The sequence below is a fragment of the Phacochoerus africanus genome, chromosome 7, assembly GCF_016906955.1.
Source record: "Phacochoerus africanus isolate WHEZ1 chromosome 7, ROS_Pafr_v1, whole genome shotgun sequence".
Classification (NCBI taxonomy): domain Eukaryota; kingdom Metazoa; phylum Chordata; class Mammalia; order Artiodactyla; family Suidae; genus Phacochoerus; species Phacochoerus africanus.
Genome location: NC_062550.1, coordinates 65,132,527 through 65,152,331, shown reverse-complemented (window position 1 = coordinate 65,152,331; position 19,805 = coordinate 65,132,527). Strand labels below are relative to the sequence as shown.

General features: G+C 39.3%; 1 protein-coding gene across 1 annotated transcript in view; it reads right to left on the bottom strand.

The window, feature by feature from the left end:
* Nucleotides 1–4,434: 4,434 nt before the first annotated feature.
* Nucleotides 4,435–19,805, bottom strand: part of STYK1 (serine/threonine/tyrosine kinase 1) — a 45,783-nt gene continuing 30,412 nt past the window's right edge. Inside the window, exons 4-10 of the mRNA XM_047787544.1 lie at nucleotides 18,386–18,652; nucleotides 17,532–17,713; nucleotides 15,755–15,838; nucleotides 13,095–13,303; nucleotides 11,174–11,214; nucleotides 9,952–10,048; nucleotides 4,435–7,017 (exon numbers count right to left, since the gene is read on the bottom strand). Coding sequence (XP_047643500.1) covers nucleotides 6,813–7,017; nucleotides 9,952–10,048; nucleotides 11,174–11,214; nucleotides 13,095–13,303; nucleotides 15,755–15,838; nucleotides 17,532–17,713; nucleotides 18,386–18,652 — 1,085 coding nt within the window. The 3' untranslated portion in view covers nucleotides 4,435–6,812. The remainder of the gene's footprint in view (nucleotides 7,018–9,951; nucleotides 10,049–11,173; nucleotides 11,215–13,094; nucleotides 13,304–15,754; nucleotides 15,839–17,531; nucleotides 17,714–18,385; nucleotides 18,653–19,805) is intronic.

The following is a 19,805-nucleotide window of genomic DNA, read 5'->3' as shown; positions in this document are numbered from 1 at the left end:
GGATTGCTAGTTATATAGCATCTAGAGGTTAATAATAATAAAAGCTAAGTAAAAAGAATCCATCAAACAGGAGGCCTGATGAAAGGTACATTGAAACTGAAAATCTCTGACAATCATGGTATAAAAGAGTTTCTTAAATAGTAAAACATTTCGTTGAATAAGTGTTTATCCTCGGTGGCCTCTGGAGTTTTGGCAATTTGAATGGTTTAGCCCATGTTTCTTATGGGAGAGTTAAAATTCAATTAGTGAAGGAATGCTCATCTGGGTGGGTTTCAACGAATGAGGAAAGACAAAGTGAGCTTTACACAAACCCTATTTTTCAAATATTATCACCTTTCTTTTACCATCACACAGAATGGTCCTGCCTGTTGAATGACTTTTAGCCTTCAGTGGGATTTAGTAAAAAGAGTTAACAGTCAAAAGACCTGGGGGAAATTTTCTTGTGGCAAAGCAGGTTAAGTAAACTGCCTTGTCACTGCACCTACTGGGGTCACTGCTGTGGCGTGAGTTCAATTCCTGGCCTGGGAACTTCCACATGCCGCCAGAACGCAAAAAAAAAAAAAAACACCAGGAATCATTCCCTCACTTACCTCGGACCTAACATTGGTTAAGACACTAAGCCTGTTTATTCATCAACCAAATGAATTTATTACAATCAAATTGACAAGCACACAGAATTATTGAGAGGATCAAATGAGATAATGCTCATAAAATAATATTTAATATTTATGAAACATTATGAGTTGTAAGAGGCATTTCCTATGTGCTAGAAATGATTGGGCACTGTTAATGCCAGTCCTTTCTGCTTGTAGTCTGGAAAACAAACATGTAGACACATGTTAGCCCAAGGAAGCAAATACTAAAGGAAAGAAATTTTCTTTTAATGGTAGTAGGACAGCACAAGAAACAAAACAAATCCCTTTACTGGGGAAAAGGAGAAGTTAAAAAAAGGGATATATCAGGAAAGGCTTGTGACAAGATGTGCTTTTTTTTTTTTTTTTTGTCTTTTTGCCTTTTATAGGGCTGCTCCCGCAGCCTGGGGCATATGGAGGTTCCCAGGCTAGGGGTCTCATCGGAGCCGTAGCCACCGGCCTACACCACAGCCACAGCAATGCCAGATCTGAGCCGTGTCTGTGACCTACACCACAGCTCGCAGCAACGCCGGATCGTTAACCCACTGAGTGAGGCCAGGGATCGAACCCGCAACTTCATGGTTCCTAGTCGGATTCCTTAACCACTGCGCCACAACAGGAACTCCAATATGCTGCTTGAATTGGACCTTGTTGGATAGATTCAGTATATGTTCAGAGGGATGGAAAAGCAAATAGCCTGAGTAAAGGCACAATGGTGTGAAAATGCACGACTTGGGAAAGCCAAGAAATTCAGTATAGTTAGGGCATAAGGTTCATGAAAGTAGTGTAACCAGAAGGGCAGACTGAGCAGGTTATGTTGAGTCTATGTAACTGTCAACATAGAAATCTACATTAACCAGTGTATACATTTTTTTTTTTTTTTTGGTCTTTTTGTCTTTCTAGGGCCGTACGCACAGCAATATGGAGGTTTCCAGGATAGGGGTCTAATGGGAGCTGTGGCCTGTGCCACAGCCACAGCAACTCCAGATCCCAGCCACATGTGCGACCTACACCACAGCTCAAGGCAACACTGGATCCTTAACCCACTGATCGAGGCCAGGGATCAAACCCGCAACCTCATGGTTCCTAGTCGGATTCATTTCTGCTGCGCCACAACGGGAACTCCCATTGTATAAATGTCAATATAAAAATTACTCAGTTCCAACAGAGGCTGCTGTTATGGAAAATATGCAAGAAATATAAAGCATGATTCCTTAGGACAAAGTGACTAACCATTCCAGTTTACCCAGGACGGAGGCGTTTCCTAGGATATGGGACTTTCAGTTTTAAAACATGGAATTTCCCAGGCCAACTGGGATGAGTCAGTCACTGTACTGACTATAAAAGTAACCCACAAAAACTTGACCACAATATTCCATAATATCCCTGAACATATAGGGAGTAATCCATTTGGTTTGTTTTTTTTTTTTTTTTGTAGGGAGCCTCGCACAATCTTTTCATTCTCTAATTTTTCCTTCAGATTTTTGGCACATGTGCCAATATTCATTTTCATGCTTAACCTAAATAGATCTTCAGATCCCAGATCTGTGACTAAATAGGGCTTATGGAATGCTAAGATTGTTATCTGTAGCCAATTATTGTCTTTATCCCCTGAAAAAACATCTGAGCTCTGAGCTCAAGACTAATCCTCGTTAACCCTATTTTTAAGATGAAATATGAAAATATACTTACTTAATCCTTCCTATATTTAGCCCCACCCCCCAAAAGCCAAAGTCCTTATCACAGAAAGGACTGGAAAGTGATAGAGCACTTGTGTATTATGGATTTTTTGGAGGTTATACACTAGAGCCGCGGAAATGTTCTGAATGGCTGTCGAGCATATGAAAGGTGGCTAGTGAGACCAAGGAGATATTTTTTAAATTTTTAAATATTATTTTAGTTTGTGTGAACTTAGTTTTTAAATAGCCAGATGTGTTTAGTGGCTGCTGTGTTGAATAATAAAGCCCCATTATGTGGGCTGGAAATGGTGAAAATATTTTTGGAACATTGAGAAACCTCAACCTCAGCCTTTAAATTAGGGCTAACTTAATGGTAACAGCACAGTTTATTTAGGAAAATAAATGTTTTGGCTGCTTAAATGAAGCCAAATAAAGAGCTATTTCTGCCTTTGCTAATGCAGTCTATCTGTGGATAGCTTCAAAAACCCTTGTGAAGTAATTTAGAAATAAACATTTTATTTTCCAACTCTAGCTGAAATGGCTTTAATGATTTAATCAAATACACAATATTCATTGATAAAATAATGATTTCCCACTAGAGTTTTTAAGTTTATTGCCTTCAGTTTCATGGTAACAAATCAAGTCAGAGGACTATGGTCAGAGATGATTATTTCTTATAAGTGTTAATTTAGTCTTTTAAAATCTTCTGATTTTGCCTGTGTCTAAAATTCTCTCTTCCTTTGATATCATGTCTGTTCTGTCCTCACACCTCTTTTGCCTTTTGCCCCACCATCTAAAACTATCAAATAATTCCTACTTAACAGCTTTCATAAATGTATTCTGACTTTCCTGTGATAAATTGTAGAGATGGTAGGTTTTTGTTTTCACTTGTTTATTTTATCAGTAGCTACTGAATAGTTTTGATTTTGTATTTATAACAGAAGCTGTGAGAGCTACCTCATTCCATTAAATGGATCGGAGCATTATATCAGAGTCAAGAATACTATATGGTCTAAAACAATATTTTAAGGTAATTGAAATTTGTTTTTGAAATATTTTTAAATGTCAGAATTACCACGGTCTATTTCATCTTTATTTCATTCACCCACTTTCTTTTCCATAGCAGATGTCTTTATTTAACCATATATGTCTTGGCTATGGGTCAGATCATAGCTGCAGCTGCCAGTCTATCCCACAGACACAGCCACAGCAACACAGGATCCAAGCTACATCTGCGACCTATACCACAGCGTACGGCACCGCTGGATCCTTAACTCGCTGAGTGAAGTCAGGGATTGAACCCACATCCTCATGGATACTAGTCAGGTTCATAACCTGCTAGCCACAACGGGAGCTCCCATATATGTCTTTTAAATCACTCACTGGTGTTACTTTATTAGTAAGTGAAACACCATCAGACAGAAATACCAAAACTTCCAAACTATGTTTCTCAGATAAGTTCATGCTATGGGGAGCACTTGAAGCTAGTGCTAGATTATTATATGATGATATATTTAATTCCATTTTTCAAATTAATAATTTTTCCAGCATATGAGAATTCTATATGCTTGTAACATGTAGCATAACCACTAACTCTTAGTTCCAAAACAAGTAAAAGCAGTCTGCTAAATTAAACATAATAAGCTATTATCCCAGTCTTCCATTATATTTGATTCATATTTATTTGTTTAAATGAGTCATGGTAGAGCAAAATTTAATAGCAGTTTTATTGCAAGGTTAAGATTTATAAGATTCTATTCATTAACTTACTTTTTCCTTTAACAATGGTGAAAAATATTATTTTAATATCATTACTCAATTTTAATAACAAAATACCTAAATCTAGTGTTGTGATTTGAAAACATGAACATGCTTTGAAAACTCCTGGTTCATCCTAGTCTAAGTTAAATTACATCACCGAGTGTCAGTGAGACATGGTTTCCAGGTGGGCAATTGCTCAGTTCCTAGCTATGTTGAAATTTTTTTTTAACAATAAAGCATACATTGGAAAAGCAGGACTGGAGGAGGAGGGAATTGAAACAATAAAATAAATCCTAAACCACATTTGACTTGATTAAATGGTAAATATTTTCATTCTTTTTTCCATTCATTAGCTTGGAAAATATCTGGAATGGCTGATAAGTCAAAGATACCAGAAATATAATTCTCCTTTTAGAAAAAGCCTGGCTAAGTGAGGGGAGGACCAAGTTTTCTTAGAATAAACAATTACTATATCCAGTTTTCCAGACCTTTATCCAGGAAAACAAATACAATTTAAAATAGCAATTGTCTACTCCTTTGCCTCCGGCCAAAACAAACATTAATGCACCAAGTGAAAGAGCAGTACTCCCTTTCATCTCCCGCCACCCTCCTCCTGCCTCACTCTGCACCAGTACCACTGCCTCCTTGCAGTTGCTCACACTGCTTTTTCTTCTGGCCTCAGAGTTTTCACACCCGTAGTCCTTCTCTTAGAAGACTTCTCCTCACTGTAATAGCCAGTAATAGTCAGGCTTATTCACCCATCCCTAAGGTCTTGATGTAAATGCCATTTCTTCAGGGAGGTCCCCATTTTAAACTCCCTTCTACTATTCTATGCTTCTTTTTCCTATCACTTACCACAGTTGTAATTAACAAATGCCCACACAAATATGATGGATATAACATCTCTTACTTTCTAGACTGTAATCCAAAGCTTTCCATTTCGTTTATCCAACACCTAGCACAGTGTCTCACAAGTTGGCCTTAACATTTGAAGACAGTTGAATAAGTCTTTTGTCAATGTGGCTTCAATGAAGTGCTGAGAACAATGAGATCCCATAGGACTTTATCATTTTGCACTGAGCCACTCTACCTCCCTTCTCCCCACTGCTACTTACCACCCATTTAAATTCTGACTAGTCATCGTGCTCTTGCCACAGGCACAAGAGTCATTGTTCAGCTGGATGATTCATCATGACTCCATCAGGATTCTAACTTCGGAAAACTTTTCAACTGCCAGCCATCTTTCCAATAGCAGCCTTAGATGTCCCTTCGAGAGTATCCAAAGTATCCTTAACATCACAGACCACATATTCAACTGAATTGCTGTCATCTTGATGTTTTTAGTAATTTGAAATCATAGATGACTATTGCCAGTCATCATTTTTGTCATGTAGTATTTGTACCATATCGTCATCTTTAAGCATGTCCCTGTGGTGTAACCGACAGACCACAGTTCTCTTCTTGGCCACAGTAGATGTTAAACAAAAACAATATGAAATGTTCTAGGATAATAAGAGGGAGAGTAAAGAAATCAACATTTATTGAGCACGTAGTATGTGTCAGATACTGTACAAATACATACCCTCATTCAATTCTCGCAACAACCTTGTGAGGTAGGTATTACCCCTTTTTACACATGAAAAATCCCTTTTCTGACAATGTAGATTGTCTCTTGAATTTTTCTATTGACATTTACTCCCATCTATTTATTTCTTCCTATGTAGAGATTTTGGCAACCATACAACTAGAAAAGCCTACTTTCACTCAATATTAATTTAATGAAATGTTTCACAGTACATCATTGGATGATTGAAAAGCAGAACCTACCATCCTCCCATCTCAGATTATATCCTCTTCTAGCCCTTGTGAAAGACGTCCTACTAAGCACTTTTGCTTGGTTTCCATATTTCCCGTTAATTAAATACATACACAGTATACTCATCACTGTCCCAACTGACTTTCTGGGCTCAGTCTCTCCAGTCTCATAGGGACCAGGAAGCCATCCTGATGAATGATACATCTCAAATGTTCTTAATCATAAAATGACCCTTCCAGCTTCTTGTTAAAAGTAGTATGAGCAGGGTTCACCTGTCTCGGAATTAGAGAAAGGGGGATGATATTTCTCCTATCTGCCCCCACAGGGACCTCAGAAGCCTTCCTTCATGTTCCCACCCCACCCCCGTCCTGCATGAAGGCACCAGGGCTGAAGACCTAAATGTCCTTCCTCTGCCTTCTCTCTGAAGGATGACCTTGGTTCTCATCTATACTCCTGAGCAAAGAGAACCTTTAATTTTCTTCTCATCAACTTCTTTATCAGCTTGCTAGTCCCTCATTTTATTCCAATTTTCTGGACCTTATAATAGTCTAGGAAAAAACATCAGGCTAGTTTCAGAGGAAATTAGCCTATGGCAGGAGGGACCAGCTTATCCGTGCCATGCTGCAGAAAACATTACAGATTCATAAAACTCCCTTGCAGTGACACTGTCGCCTCATCTACCCTGCACCTTCAGGATTGCGACAGCAGAAATGAAACCATATTTCTCCATCTCCAGGGTGTATGGTGTGTGCAGCCTCATCCAGCCTCATTTCAGGTATCTAGGGAAGTGTGTAGGGGAGGATCCAGGATCCAGGGATCCAGGATCTAGTTCTAGGTACAACTAGAAAGTCTCTTCTCTGTTCTTGGAGGAATTGGTTCCAAGAGTATATGATCTCTCAAAAGAAGCTTGTTGCTCCAGGATCTTCAAAGGATACTATAGCTGTAGGAGAGACTCTGCACGCTGACACCTGCCACAGCTGCATATAGTTCAGGCACCACCAACTCTGGTACTTGCAACACAGCCTTGTCATTTGCAGTTCGGGCAGCTGCTTCTAGGCGTGAGTGTAGCTCTCCAAGTGCGGGGCGGCTGCCCTCACTCCAATGCCAGCAGGACTTCATGAGACCGTACCTGAAAAGGAAACAAGCCAAAATGACTTCCTTGACAAGGCAAAAGTTTGATGAACATGTTTCCTCTCATAACAAACCTGAACAAAAGAAACCTACGGTTCTTTAATCTTCTTCTCATTGTCTGGTACCATATTCTTGCCTTTTCTAGGGCCACTCCCACGGCATATGGAGACTCCCAGGCTAGGGGTCTAATCAGAGCTATAGCTGCTGGCCTACGCCAGAGCCACAGCAACATGGAATCTGAGCCACATCTGTGACCTACACCACAGCTAACAGCAATGTCATATCCTTAACCCACTGAGCAAGGCCAGGGATTGAACCCAAAACCTCATGGTTCCTAGTCAGAGTCGTTAACCACTGAGCCACGACGGGAACTCCAACACTAAATCTCTTAATAGCATCTTTTCAACAGGGCCCTTTTTATAACAGGAATGATGAAAGTTTTCTTAAGCTACAATCAGTTTGATAGAACGGGGTTGTTTTTTTTTATTCTATTACCAAAAACTCTTTCAGAAGCTGTTTCCATCTTTAGACATTATTAGCTTGCAGCATTCCAGACCATTGCTGTAACTTATCTACCAGTATAACCTACATTAAAGGAAAATAAGAAGTTACGGAATAGTATGATTCATACTAATTTCAAATCATGTGATTGGATGGTTCCTTCCATTAATCCAGGTCATTTCCCTCCATTATTACTATTTAGCTTCTCTAAGAAGTTGCCTTCATCTAGATAAAAATATTTACCACCTTTAATCTGTCTTTGCTTCCATCCAGTTTCTAGAGAATTTATGACAGTCTGTTTTCAACCGCTTCTCATCATCTCATTCCTGCCCAAGAACCTACAGTGGTTTTCCACTGCCCATCATATAAAGTCAACGTCCTACCTATAGCCCCTTCCAACATAGGCCTTGCCTAACTGGAACCCTCTCCTCCTGCCGAGTCAGTGTCCTGCCATGCCCTGGATGTGATTATTAACTCTCAACTCTGGTCTTTGCTCATGCTCTGCCCAATTCCTTGAATATCCTCTCCATGGTCATCCTTTCTGACAGGTTTAAGTCTCAGTTTCTCTGTGAAGCCTTCCCTTCTAAACCTCAGCACACTGTATTTCCCATACTATTGTGCCATGAGACATTGTGTAAGATGCTACTTTAATAATACTGATAACACTTATAAGAACCTACTCATTATATAAGGCATGGTAGGGGAACTTAACATGCATTATTTCATTGTGGCCTCACAATAACTTTGAGGTGGGATTATCATTATACCTATTTTAAGATAAGTAAACAATATACAGTAAAATAGTAGGACTAGGACCGAACATGTGTTTTTCTGACCCTATGAGATAAATCTGAGCTTTTAACGATTCTACTAATTGCCTCAAACATTGATTTTGATTTTCATGTTGTTTCAGATGTCTCCTCATCCAAGTGCTACATTCTATTCTTCAAGACCAGGTGCCTTTATCAGTTAAATGTCTCCCCCTAGTATCAAGGACAGCGCTTTTTTATGTATAAAGCCTTGTAAGAAATATTTGTCAATAATTTCATTCTAATATATTCATCCAAGTATCACTACACTATATGTATGTACACATAAATTTACATAATTGTGATATTTAACATTTTTAATATGCCTGATACTGTTTAATGTTGGGAAACCCAGGTGCTGGAAATTTACCCTTTCAAATTGAAAAATTTACAAAATAGCAGTTTAAATAGAGATGTATATTATATTAATCTCCTGCCTTTTAAAAAAAGAATGTAAGTTTTTCTTATGTCCTATAACAATCCTTTTTTGTACTTTATTAGTTACAAAATTCTGTGTGTAATTTTTAATTTTTCCATTTTCTGCCTCTACATTGGTTCACCAACTGTCCTTTTCTTTTTTTTTTTTTTGGCTTTTTGCCATTTCTTGAGCCGCTCCCGCGGCATATGCAGGTTCCCAGGCTAGGGATCTAATGGGAGCTGTAGCTGCTGGCCTACACCAGAGCCACAGCAATGCAGGATCCAAGCCGCGTCTGCAACCTACACCACAGCTCATGGCAACGCCAGATCCTTAACACACTGAGCAAGGCCAGGGATGGAACCCTCAACCTCATGGTTCCTAGTCAGATTCGTTAACCACTGAGCCACGATGGGAACTCCCCAACTGTCCTTTTCTGCTGGCAATTTTATATCCTCCTTCTCCTATCATTTTAATTTCTTCTCACCTCCCTTCTTCTGATTGGTTTCCAACATGCTTAGAATAGGGAAAACAGATAGTCGATAAGTTTTTAAAGTTAAATATTAAATAGGAACAAGTGAGCGACTGTAGTGCAATGGATTTTGTGAACTGCTGTATTAGAACTGAAGCTGGCAGGTTCTGAGACTGACATTTAAAGAGATAAAATCTACTGTACTTGCACTGGAGTTGGTCTATTTTTAAAGCTTCCAGAAGAACTAAACTTCATCAACTTTAGCAAATTTAAATGTCTAAAATAGGAAGTTCCTGTTGTGGCTCAGTGGGTTACAAATGCAACTAGTATCTATGAGGATGCGGGTCCGATCTCTGGCTTCACTCAGTGGTTTGAGGTGTTGCCATGAGATGTGGTGTAGGTCGCAGAGGTAGCTCAGATCCAACCTTGCTGTGGTTGTGGCATAGGCTGGCAGCTCAGCTGATTCGACCCCTAGCCTGGAACTTCCATATGTTGCAGGTGAGGCCCTAAAAAGAAAAAAAAATTCTAAAATAGTACTCAGTGGTTGCTGTGATATTCTCTGTGTTTTCATATACATATATATGAACATCATATATATGAGCAGATGATGTTTTACCACGTAGGTTTGGTTTAAGGCTGTACTTTAGCCCATAAAGGGCAGCTGGGAATTACCTGAGCCACTTTGAAAAGGGCATGATTGATGAAGAGCAAAAAAAGATTTTCAAAGCCACTTACATTGTGTGTGTGCAGCTACTGGGTCTCTTCATGATTTTCCTTCTTTGGAGATACTGTAGGATGCTAGTAGGAGGGACTTCAGGATAGGGAGGTGCCCCTGTTAGTATGGAAAAAATGAGAATAGTACAAGAACTTCCATTCTCTAGATTATAAACTAACACTATTCTCCATCCACCTGGGCTAATTGCCTGCAAAAGTAGAGCCATGGGAAAAACAGTAGATATAGTTGCTCCCCGGTGATCAAGTTAGGATACAGCTTAGAGAATTCTGGGGGGAAAAAAAGGTGTTGGAGGAGGGGAGGGGACTGATCATTTAGGATAATGTTACTTTAAGAAAGTAATGAGATAAAGCAAAGAGAAAAGGCAGATCTGCCCTCTACTTCCCAAATGTGAGCAGGTGCTGTATTTTCTCAGTTGAATGGATTAATAAGTCTACAGACCATATTTTCATGTTTATGCAAGATTGTTCTTGGATTTTAAGACATCCCTTGGAATCGGGGAAGTCCTAGGGAGAAGAAAGAGGAAAAAAGCAAAAGAAAGTTCAAAAGAGGAGAAGGAGGGAGAGGAGAGATAGAGAGGGTATCATGATTTTACGAGAGTGTTGCAAGACATGTTTCCTTGAAAACTCCATCTTGTCCTTCTTTACTTTATCCCATCTTCTTGACTTACTTTATCCCATCTTCCTGCTTTGAAAAACAGTCACAGTGCTGGTAAATGACTTAAGCTTAAGAACAAAGACCTAAAGGCATAAGTGACTTAACTGTTATGTGCCTAGAGGTCAGAGTAAGAGCTTAACTCTTTACCACCTAAGTGGCTTTAAACAAACCCTGTATCATCCACCCATAGCCACTCCTCACTTGATCTGAGAATAAAAGCAGTGTGGTTTTTTGAGGCAGGGCGCTCTTGATCCCGGAGACCTTGAGTCCCCCACGCTCTTGGTCCCTGAGACCTTGAGTTCCCTGGCTCCCACCTTTACTTAAGATAAATGTCTCTGTGTCTTGTTTTATGTTAACTACTTTTCCTTAAGTTCCACAGCACCCGTTCTTCAGCTCCATCCTGCTGAGCTGGCCCCGGCACGAGAGTATCTCAAAAATCAAGCTTGGATTCCGTGTCAGCCCAGTTCAACCTTCAGAGCCTGTACTGAAACCCCTTTTCATGGCCAGTGTCATCCACCACCCAGATAAACATCCCCGTTTATTTCTGTACCGGTGCACACTCCTTACCTAGAGTCACCATCTCATAAAGCAGGATCCCAAAGGACCAACTGTAAAAGAAACAAAGCCATTTACTTAATTTCTATTTCTGCCTTTCCTAAAGAGCGCTCATTAAAGATCAAAGGCTTTCAATAAGAACCCCATAAAAAAGAAGTTCCCTTGTGGTGCAGAGGGCTAAGGATCCGGCCTTGTCACTTTTGCGGTACAGGTTCAGTCCCTAGCCTGGGAACTTCCACATACCACGGGCATGGTCCAAAAAAAAAAAAAAAAGCGAAAAAAACCCAACCCCATAAGAAAGGCAGTGAAGGGAAATTGAGGGTGGTTAATACAATAATACAATAAGCAAGGCAGTGGCACCATTAGAAAGCATTTCCATCTGACCCCCTTAGAAACTAATCTATTTGAGTACTAGATTTGTCTTTCTTCTATATTACACATTTACACATTAATAGATATTTACTATTATCCGCTTAATTGTATGAGTGTTTATGCAATCATATTCACCCAAACATATAGAAAATCCTTTCTGCATCTTTTGCATCCTTTCCATACCTTCCTGCTGAAATTACAGCTTTTATTCTTACCACAAGGCCAAGCAAGTTTTATCATTTATCTGCTATTTCCTCAGTAGATCTAATTGCTCAAGCCTAGGGAAAATATTAATACAGCAAGCTTCATACACAATTGCAATAGGTATTTGCCTAAGCAATATGATTTGAAGGATTGTATATTGCACAATTCTATAATGTCATCATTAAATGAGCAATATTTCCCAGTTAAGTTTATTACTCCCAGACCTCTACAAAAAGCAGATGTCAGTGAGGCAGCAATGGAATAAAAATGCAGTCTTATAATTGACTCACTTTATCAACTGGTATTCGAAATTTCCTCCACAGCTCATAACATTCATGGCTAGTAAGATATTCTATATTACATCTATGTGCATCTCTAAGCAGTCATATAGTTACCAAAAGTCAATAGTAATTCTTTTGCAATCCTGCTTATGCCAATCACACATGTAACTGCAATTATGTGATCAATTAAATATTGTGTAAGCTGATTAATTATACCTGCCAAAAAGTATTAGCTTCCTGAAAACTAGGTTGAATGCTTTGGAAATATTCTATAAAACTGAGCTGCTAAAAAGAAGGTGTTATCAAATTGTGTGAATGAGATAATCGTAGAAAACTGTGAAAAGGAATTCCCACTGTGGCACAGTAGGTTAAGGATCCAGCATTGCTGCAGCTGTGGTATAGGTCACATCTCTGGCTCCAATACAATCCCTGGCCTGGGAACTTCTATATGCCGCAGGTGCATCCGAAAAAGAAAAAGAAAAGAAAACTGGAAAAAAAATTAACAATAAATGTCTGCAAACTGTTTCACAATTGTTTTCAAGTTTCTAACTCTACTTAGAGTCATCCCAAACTGAAACTCAAAAGTAAATTATTATGGATGCTGTTTATACAGGAAACACAGCAGGTACCTTCATTTACCATAGCAGGTCTATCCCCTTGGCCCTCCTCCAAAAGACTGATACATAAATGTCCATTTATATATTTCATGCTAAAATAAATTGAATATACATATGTATTTCTTTTTATTTTAATAAGTCCTAGTTTAACAAAACTTTTGATTAAGCAGACCTACTTCTTTCAGATAGATTAAGTCCTCAGATATTGGCTTGAATAATCTTTTTTCTTTCTCTCTTCTAATTAAGGCTTCTAATCCAATACAGACAGAATACTTCAAAAGGCACTAAAAAGGACTTCAGGCAGGTGCCATATATGAACTCTGTCACTAACACACATTTTTACGGGAGAGTCTGTCTGACTTCTAAGTAGAGATTTCATGGATGGACATAATTGATGAGAGACCCGGTCACATTCCAGGTCAGAAAGGAAGAAATCCAAAGGGCAGGAACAAACCGTACATGTCTCCTTTGATGCTAGCTGGTGTCAGCAGAAGCCGTTCTGGGGCGAGCCACTTGAGGGGTACGACTCGAGTAGAGGAAATGGCCCCTCGGGAGTGGACTTCATAAGCCAGGCCCAGTCCACAGAGCTTAGCAGTGAGATCAGCCTGGATCAAGACATTCCTGGCTGCCACATCCCCGTGGAACAGATGTTTATCCTGGAGAAATTCCTGTCGACATAAAAGATGGATCAGCTGCCATGGCTTGGGTTCCAGATAAGGAGAAGCAGTCCTAGGAATCCTCAAAAAGACAAGCGCATTTTCTACTCTGAACAAGTCTCATTAATCATGGCATATCACTCCCAAGTATTTATCAAGAATCAGACATTTTTGCATTGTATTTAAAGATTAGCAAACTGATACCAGTACTTCGTTCCTTTTTAAAAAAATTTTTAAAAGACTAAGGAGTTCTCTTGCAGCACAGTGGGTTAAGGATCTGGCATTGTCACTGCAGTGGCTTGGATTGCTGCTGTGGCATGGGTTCGATCTCTGGCCTGGGAACTTCCATGCCATGGGCGCAGCCAAAAAAAAAAAAAAACCACAAACTTTTTTTTAAGAGCTGTTTTAGATTTATAGCAAAATTGAGTGGAAAATCCAGAGCCCTCCCATATCCCTCTTCTCTCACCCCTTCATTTCGTCTATTATTAACAAGTTGGCAGTGTAGTGTACAGTAGTATTTGTATTTTAAACCCAAACTCCAAGCTTATCCCTCCCCCACTTTCCCCTTGGGTAACCACAAGTTAGTTTTCAATGTCTGTGAATCTATTTCTGTTTCGTAAATAAGTTCCTTTGTCCTGCTACCCTAACTTATCAAGGAAGCATACCAAGTAGAACCTCCAAACACCATAGTGAGGGGTTTTTTTTGTATGATGTGCTCTCTCCTTGCCCCATGAGAACTTCACCTGTAAATTTTTCTCACTTCACTACCTCTTTTTTCCTAAGTTTTCCCTGATTCCATCTAGATCTCTGGTATATGTCATACCTCAAGGTGGCAAAATATATCAAATACTTAGAATAGTAGCTTTGCAGAGGCCTTATTTTTTCTGTAGCAAATGCTAATTTTATTTTATTTTATTTTATTTTATTTTATTTTATTCTTTCCAGGGCTGCATCTGTGGCAGTTCCCAGGCTAGGGGTCAAATTGGAGCCGCAACTGCAGGCTTACACCACAGCCACAGCAACACTGGGTCTGAGCTGCTTCTGTAACCCATGCTGCCGCTTGCGGTAATGCCAGATCCTTAACCTACTGAGCGGGGGCAGGGATCAAACCCACATCTTCCTGAATACTATTTCAGGTTCTTAACCCTGTGAGCCACAATGGAAACGCCAACAAATGCTAATTTTAAACATAATCATCTAAATAATTTCATAGAAATAGTCATCTGAATTTCCTGAGTAATTCTGGGAAAGATAATTTTTTCCCTCTTAAATTTTGAGTTCTTTCTCTTCCCTATTTATTTATTTTAAAATAAAGAAATGAGGGGATTCCCTGGTGGCACAGTGGGTTAAGGATCCAGGATTGTCACTTCTGTCGCACAGGGCACTGCTGTCATTCAGGTTCGATCCCTGGCACAGGAACTTCCTGTATGCTGCAGGCACAGCCAAAAAATAAAATAAAGAAATGATCTCACTGTTGCCCCTTCGTATTGCTCCTCTTTTACTTTGTCTGTCCCTTTTGAAATATATGTAATTCCTATCACATTCAGTATCAAAGCAAGCTTCCAACCTAACATGTTCTGAACTAGTATTTCTTGTTTTTCAGGTACAAACTATAAGCTTCCTTCTGGTTCTGTAGCCTTTCACCCGTTCAGTTTCTCTTTCCATAGCTTCTCCCAACTTGCTTCTCTTTTCCCTTTTTAAAATCTTTTAACATAAGTATATATTGGAAACTATGTGGATATGTAACTCTTGGCCCTGGTTTTTGATCTTTAACACTGAGAAACTTTTTAAAATGCTTCCTGTTCCTTCTAAAAAACCCTAAGTTGGAATTTCCTGGTAGCCTAGAAGTTAAAGGATTCAGCATTTTCACAGCTGTGATGTGGGTTTGATCCCCAGCCTAGGAATTTCTACATGCTGTGGACATGGTCCAAAAATTTTTTAATTAAAATAAAATTAAAAAGCAAATAAAACCCAGAGTTCTCCTCATGGTGCAGTGGTTAACAAATCCGACTAGGAACCATGAGGTTGCAGGTTCGATCCCTGGCCTCGCTCAGTGGGTTAAGGATCCGGTGTTGTCATGAGCTGTGGTGTAGGTCACAGATGCAGCTCGGATCCCTCGTTGCTCTGGCCCTGGCGTAGGCTGGCGGCTACAACTCTGATTAGACCCCTAGCCTCCATATGCCGCGGGTGCAGCCCTAGATTAAAAAAAAAAAAAAAGTAAATAAAACCCTAAATTGATTGCTTTGTGCCTAGAATTACCAATACTGAATTATATTATCTAAATAATTTCATAAGTAAGAATTGATAACAACTTATCAGTGCTTCAGTTTCTGCCCCCAACTTCCATCTGGTTTTCTTTATAATATATACCCATTTGAGAATATAAAAATGAGATATATGACATCAAATGCCAGGCTAACAAGAATAATCCCTGCCATCTGTTACCATTTTCCCAAGCCTTACCAAAGCCAAAAGGACCTGCTTCCCGATATGATATATTTGTTTTTCTGTGAGGTCGTAGGGAAGGCCATCCATGGTCATCACATCCTAAAGAGATAAAAAAAAAGCATTATATTAAAATGACATGAACAGATCTTAAAAAAAAAATAAGAGCAGAGACATTCTTATATGCAGTTATCAAAGCTAAGGGAAAGATACAAAAACATAAGGACGATAAGATTCAAGGAGTGATGACATGAGAGATTCTCAGGTATGTAGAGAAATGCAATAATTTATTGGACCAGGAAAATGATAAAGAATATAGATGATTGAAGAATGAAAGAACAGAATAGTAGGTAAGAAAGAAAAGTACGTATAAGACTATCCATTGGAAAAAGCAGCGATTTTCCTGAAACAGTGTGTGTGTGTGTGTGTGATAGAGATTAATTAAGCACATTAACTTAACCCATCCTGATGGAATGCTCTCTATGTGCCAGATTCCATCTTAGGAACTTAAAAGTAGCAAAATAAATATGTCTGCTGCCTTCTGGAGCTTATGCTGTGGCAAACACATGTGAATCAGAATGAGATAATCATATATAAATGCATGGTTGTGGATCTATAAGTGCCATGAAAGAAATGCAATCGTGAGTGGAAGATGGTAGAGGAAAGAGCTCCTTCAGTTGCAGGAGCAAGGAAAGCTCTTGGTGAGATTGGAAGAGTAAGTGGACCCTGGCTCTGCAGAGAGGGGAAGAGAGAAGTCTGGTGAAAGAGAAAGTCAAGTGAAGAAGATCTAAAATAAAGAAGCACATCATTTGAAAAATACAAAGAAGCTAGTGAGGTTGAAGCACAGACCAAGTGATGGATAACCTCTTAAAAAAGCTTAAAATCTCATGATTTGCACATCATCCTGTTGCATCACTGGATGGAAGAGGTCAACAGGGTCCCTTTTTCACTCACATTTAGTAATAATATGATTAGCATATTAGGGGTCTTGATTAATATTGAACTTTGTTCATCAGCAAGGAAGGAGCTGACTAGGAAAATGTGGAGCATTTCAAAAAGAGCAGTAGGTGGAGAAGCAGGAAAATTGTAAGGAAGAGGACTTGCACTTTAGCCTGGAAACTTCTGAACATTTTAATCTTTAAAAATGTGAATTGGAGATACAAAAATTTGCAAGCTGAATTTTTCCTCCCCTCAGCCCTGGCACACCAGGGTGATATTACAGAATGGTAGATATACTTGACACCACCAATAACAAAGCTATTACAGACAATAGTTAGGTTGTTAAGGCAGTTACCATTATAACAGCTACCATTCTGAGTGCTTGCTATGTACCAATCACTATATTTTACATATATCATTTCTTTGAATTTTATTTATTATTACTCCTACTATACAAATTCAGAAAACTCAGGCTCGGAGAGCTGATTTGCCCAAACACACAGCTAGGAGAGGGTGGAGACTAAAGTCCATTCTCTAAATCTACATTACCAATATGGTTGCCTTTAGCTATATGTGACTATTCAAACATATATTATTTAAAATTAAATAAAACTCAGTTTCTTAGTCATATCAGCCATATTTCAAGGGTTGCACAGCCACATGTGATTAGTGGCTACTATATTGGACAAAGCAGATATTCTACCATCACAAAAAAATTCTATTGGATGGTGATAATCACTCTGTTAGGCTATTATAATGTCTCTCTACTTTGTCATTTGTCAGGCTAATTGACCTGAGAACAGCTAATCAGCCAGGTCAAGCCTCTCCTTCCTAATACCACTACCCTAATACTCACCCGGCGACAGATCCACAGAAAGCTGAGCAGGTCCCCCTGGGCCACATCCTCCAACACCATGTAGAGTGGCAGCCTTTCGGTGCAGCATCCTTCCAGCTGTACCAGGTTCTTGTGCTTCCCCAGATACTGATAGAATTGGATTCGCCCTAAGAATTCCTGTACCTCTTGGAGCCCAGCTGATTCTGTGAATGACAATGGAGCCATGGGGAGTGTGCAGTCACAGTAACACCAATAAAATGGGAGATATGAGGCAGGAAGCATTCTTAGAGAATACATTAGGATGCTCCAAAAGATAATGAGGAAACACAAGAGAATCAGTTAGAGGATGGTCTTCAATGTCGCTGGTCTTTTTGTCGCAGGTAGCAAAGAACTACAGGTCTTTAGAACTCTGCCTAATAGACACATGTTCTGTTCACATTAAAATATTATTACTACCTAGGTCTTTTGATTAACATTCTTGCGAATCATATCTTTGTTCTGTCTTATGTATCCATCATTACTGGTCCATACCATGCGTACTGGCTCAAAAAAAAAAAAATACAGTAGCAGGAAAAGATATCAAACAGTGAAGAAAAATGAAGAAACAACCTCACAATCCTCATCCAACTACTATCCAATATGGAAAAATCAGTTCTAACAGCGTTGATAGCCAAGGCTGAGCTAGGGAAAGACTTGAAGAAGAACATTTCTATTTCAAGTTTTCACTTTTTATTCCCTTCTAATTCTGCGCCCAGCTGTGATCACAACTGTCTGTTAATATCGTAATGTCTGCAAAAACTGTTAAGCATTCACTGTGAGGGCTCACAGTAAAAAAAGTTAAAAGGGGAACAGAAGTCCAGCACTTCTCCTTTTACCTTTTAAAGCCTTGACGACAACACTCTTGGGCTTAGCAGGGTCTCCAATATATACCTTGGTTCGATAGATGGCCCCACAACTACCATTGTGGATTTGCTGCAGAACTTCAGAAAGTTGTTCCCGAGGCAACTGCAGCTTAGCCAGGGCATGTGTGGAAATCTGTAGAAGGCTTTCCACTGATGTCTCCTTAAGTGGTACAAACATGTTTCCTCCATGTCCTGCTTCTTCCCAGCTAAGGCCCCTTGATGGAGGCACGTGGGCAATGCCTAGAACAAAGAGATGATACCATCCAGTTTTTTCCTAGCCTGAAGGCTCCAGAAAAGCAGACTCTGGAATAAGCCAGCAAGAAGTCCCTTAAGCAATTTTCTCTCTGGCCACTGTGAGAATACCTTTGAATGTTTTAATATGAACCAGCATCAACACAAATCTTATAGAATTTATGTAATAATCCCATTAACTCTAAGATAACTCAAGATGGACCTCTGAAAACTGGTAATGACATTTCCTTTCAGTTTTTTTCAAGATGACAGTTCAGTTTGAGTAGAGAATGGAGGCAGTTAAGGAAGTTCTTGACTCAGTACTTAAACCACAGACACCCAAAGGCATGGTAACTACTGGTGGAGATTACCATTTAAGTAGATCAAGTGGCTTCCAAAGTTGGAGGGGAGGTATGGATAACGACTCAACTCTAAGCTAAGCTTATTCTTTCTCCTTCAAGTTTTCCCCAAAGTCAAATTATTCCATATTTCCTAGAGTCTCAATTAAAAAACAAAAAACAAAAAAAAAAAAATAAAAAAACTAACTCTTATGGTGCTTTCCCCCTTTCTAAGCAAATTTTCTCCATTAGAAAAAAAGAGATTGATTCTTTTTATTAAGTTACCCTTCATTCATTAATGCATCCATTTATTCAACAATATCACCTCCTACATGCCAGGCACTGCTCTAGGTGAGAGGAATAGGCAAAATCCAGATTCCTTTGAAGATGGCTTTCTAGTAGTAGGAGAGAGGAAGCAGATAATAACATACCAGGTAAGGAGTGTTAGGGAGGAAAAGAGAGGAGTAAGAAGCATCAGTAATGCAATTTTTTATTTGAAGGTCAGCAAAGGCCTTTCTGAGAAGATGACTTTTGAGAAATACCTGGAAGCAATCAGAGAGCAAACCATACTGGTATCAGGAACGGTATTTTAGAAAAGGGAACAAAAAGTGCCACAGTATTGAGGAGGGAGCATACTTGGCAAATTTGAAGAAGAATAAGAAAACTGGTACCCATGGAACCAGGTGGGATATGGAGGGTTACAGGAGATAAGGCCAAGGAGGGCCCAAGTCATGTAAGGTCATGGAAAGAATTTTGTCTTTTTGCATTCTAAGATGGGAAGCTACTGGAGGGTTTTAAGCAAAGAACTGACAGGACTGACTTAT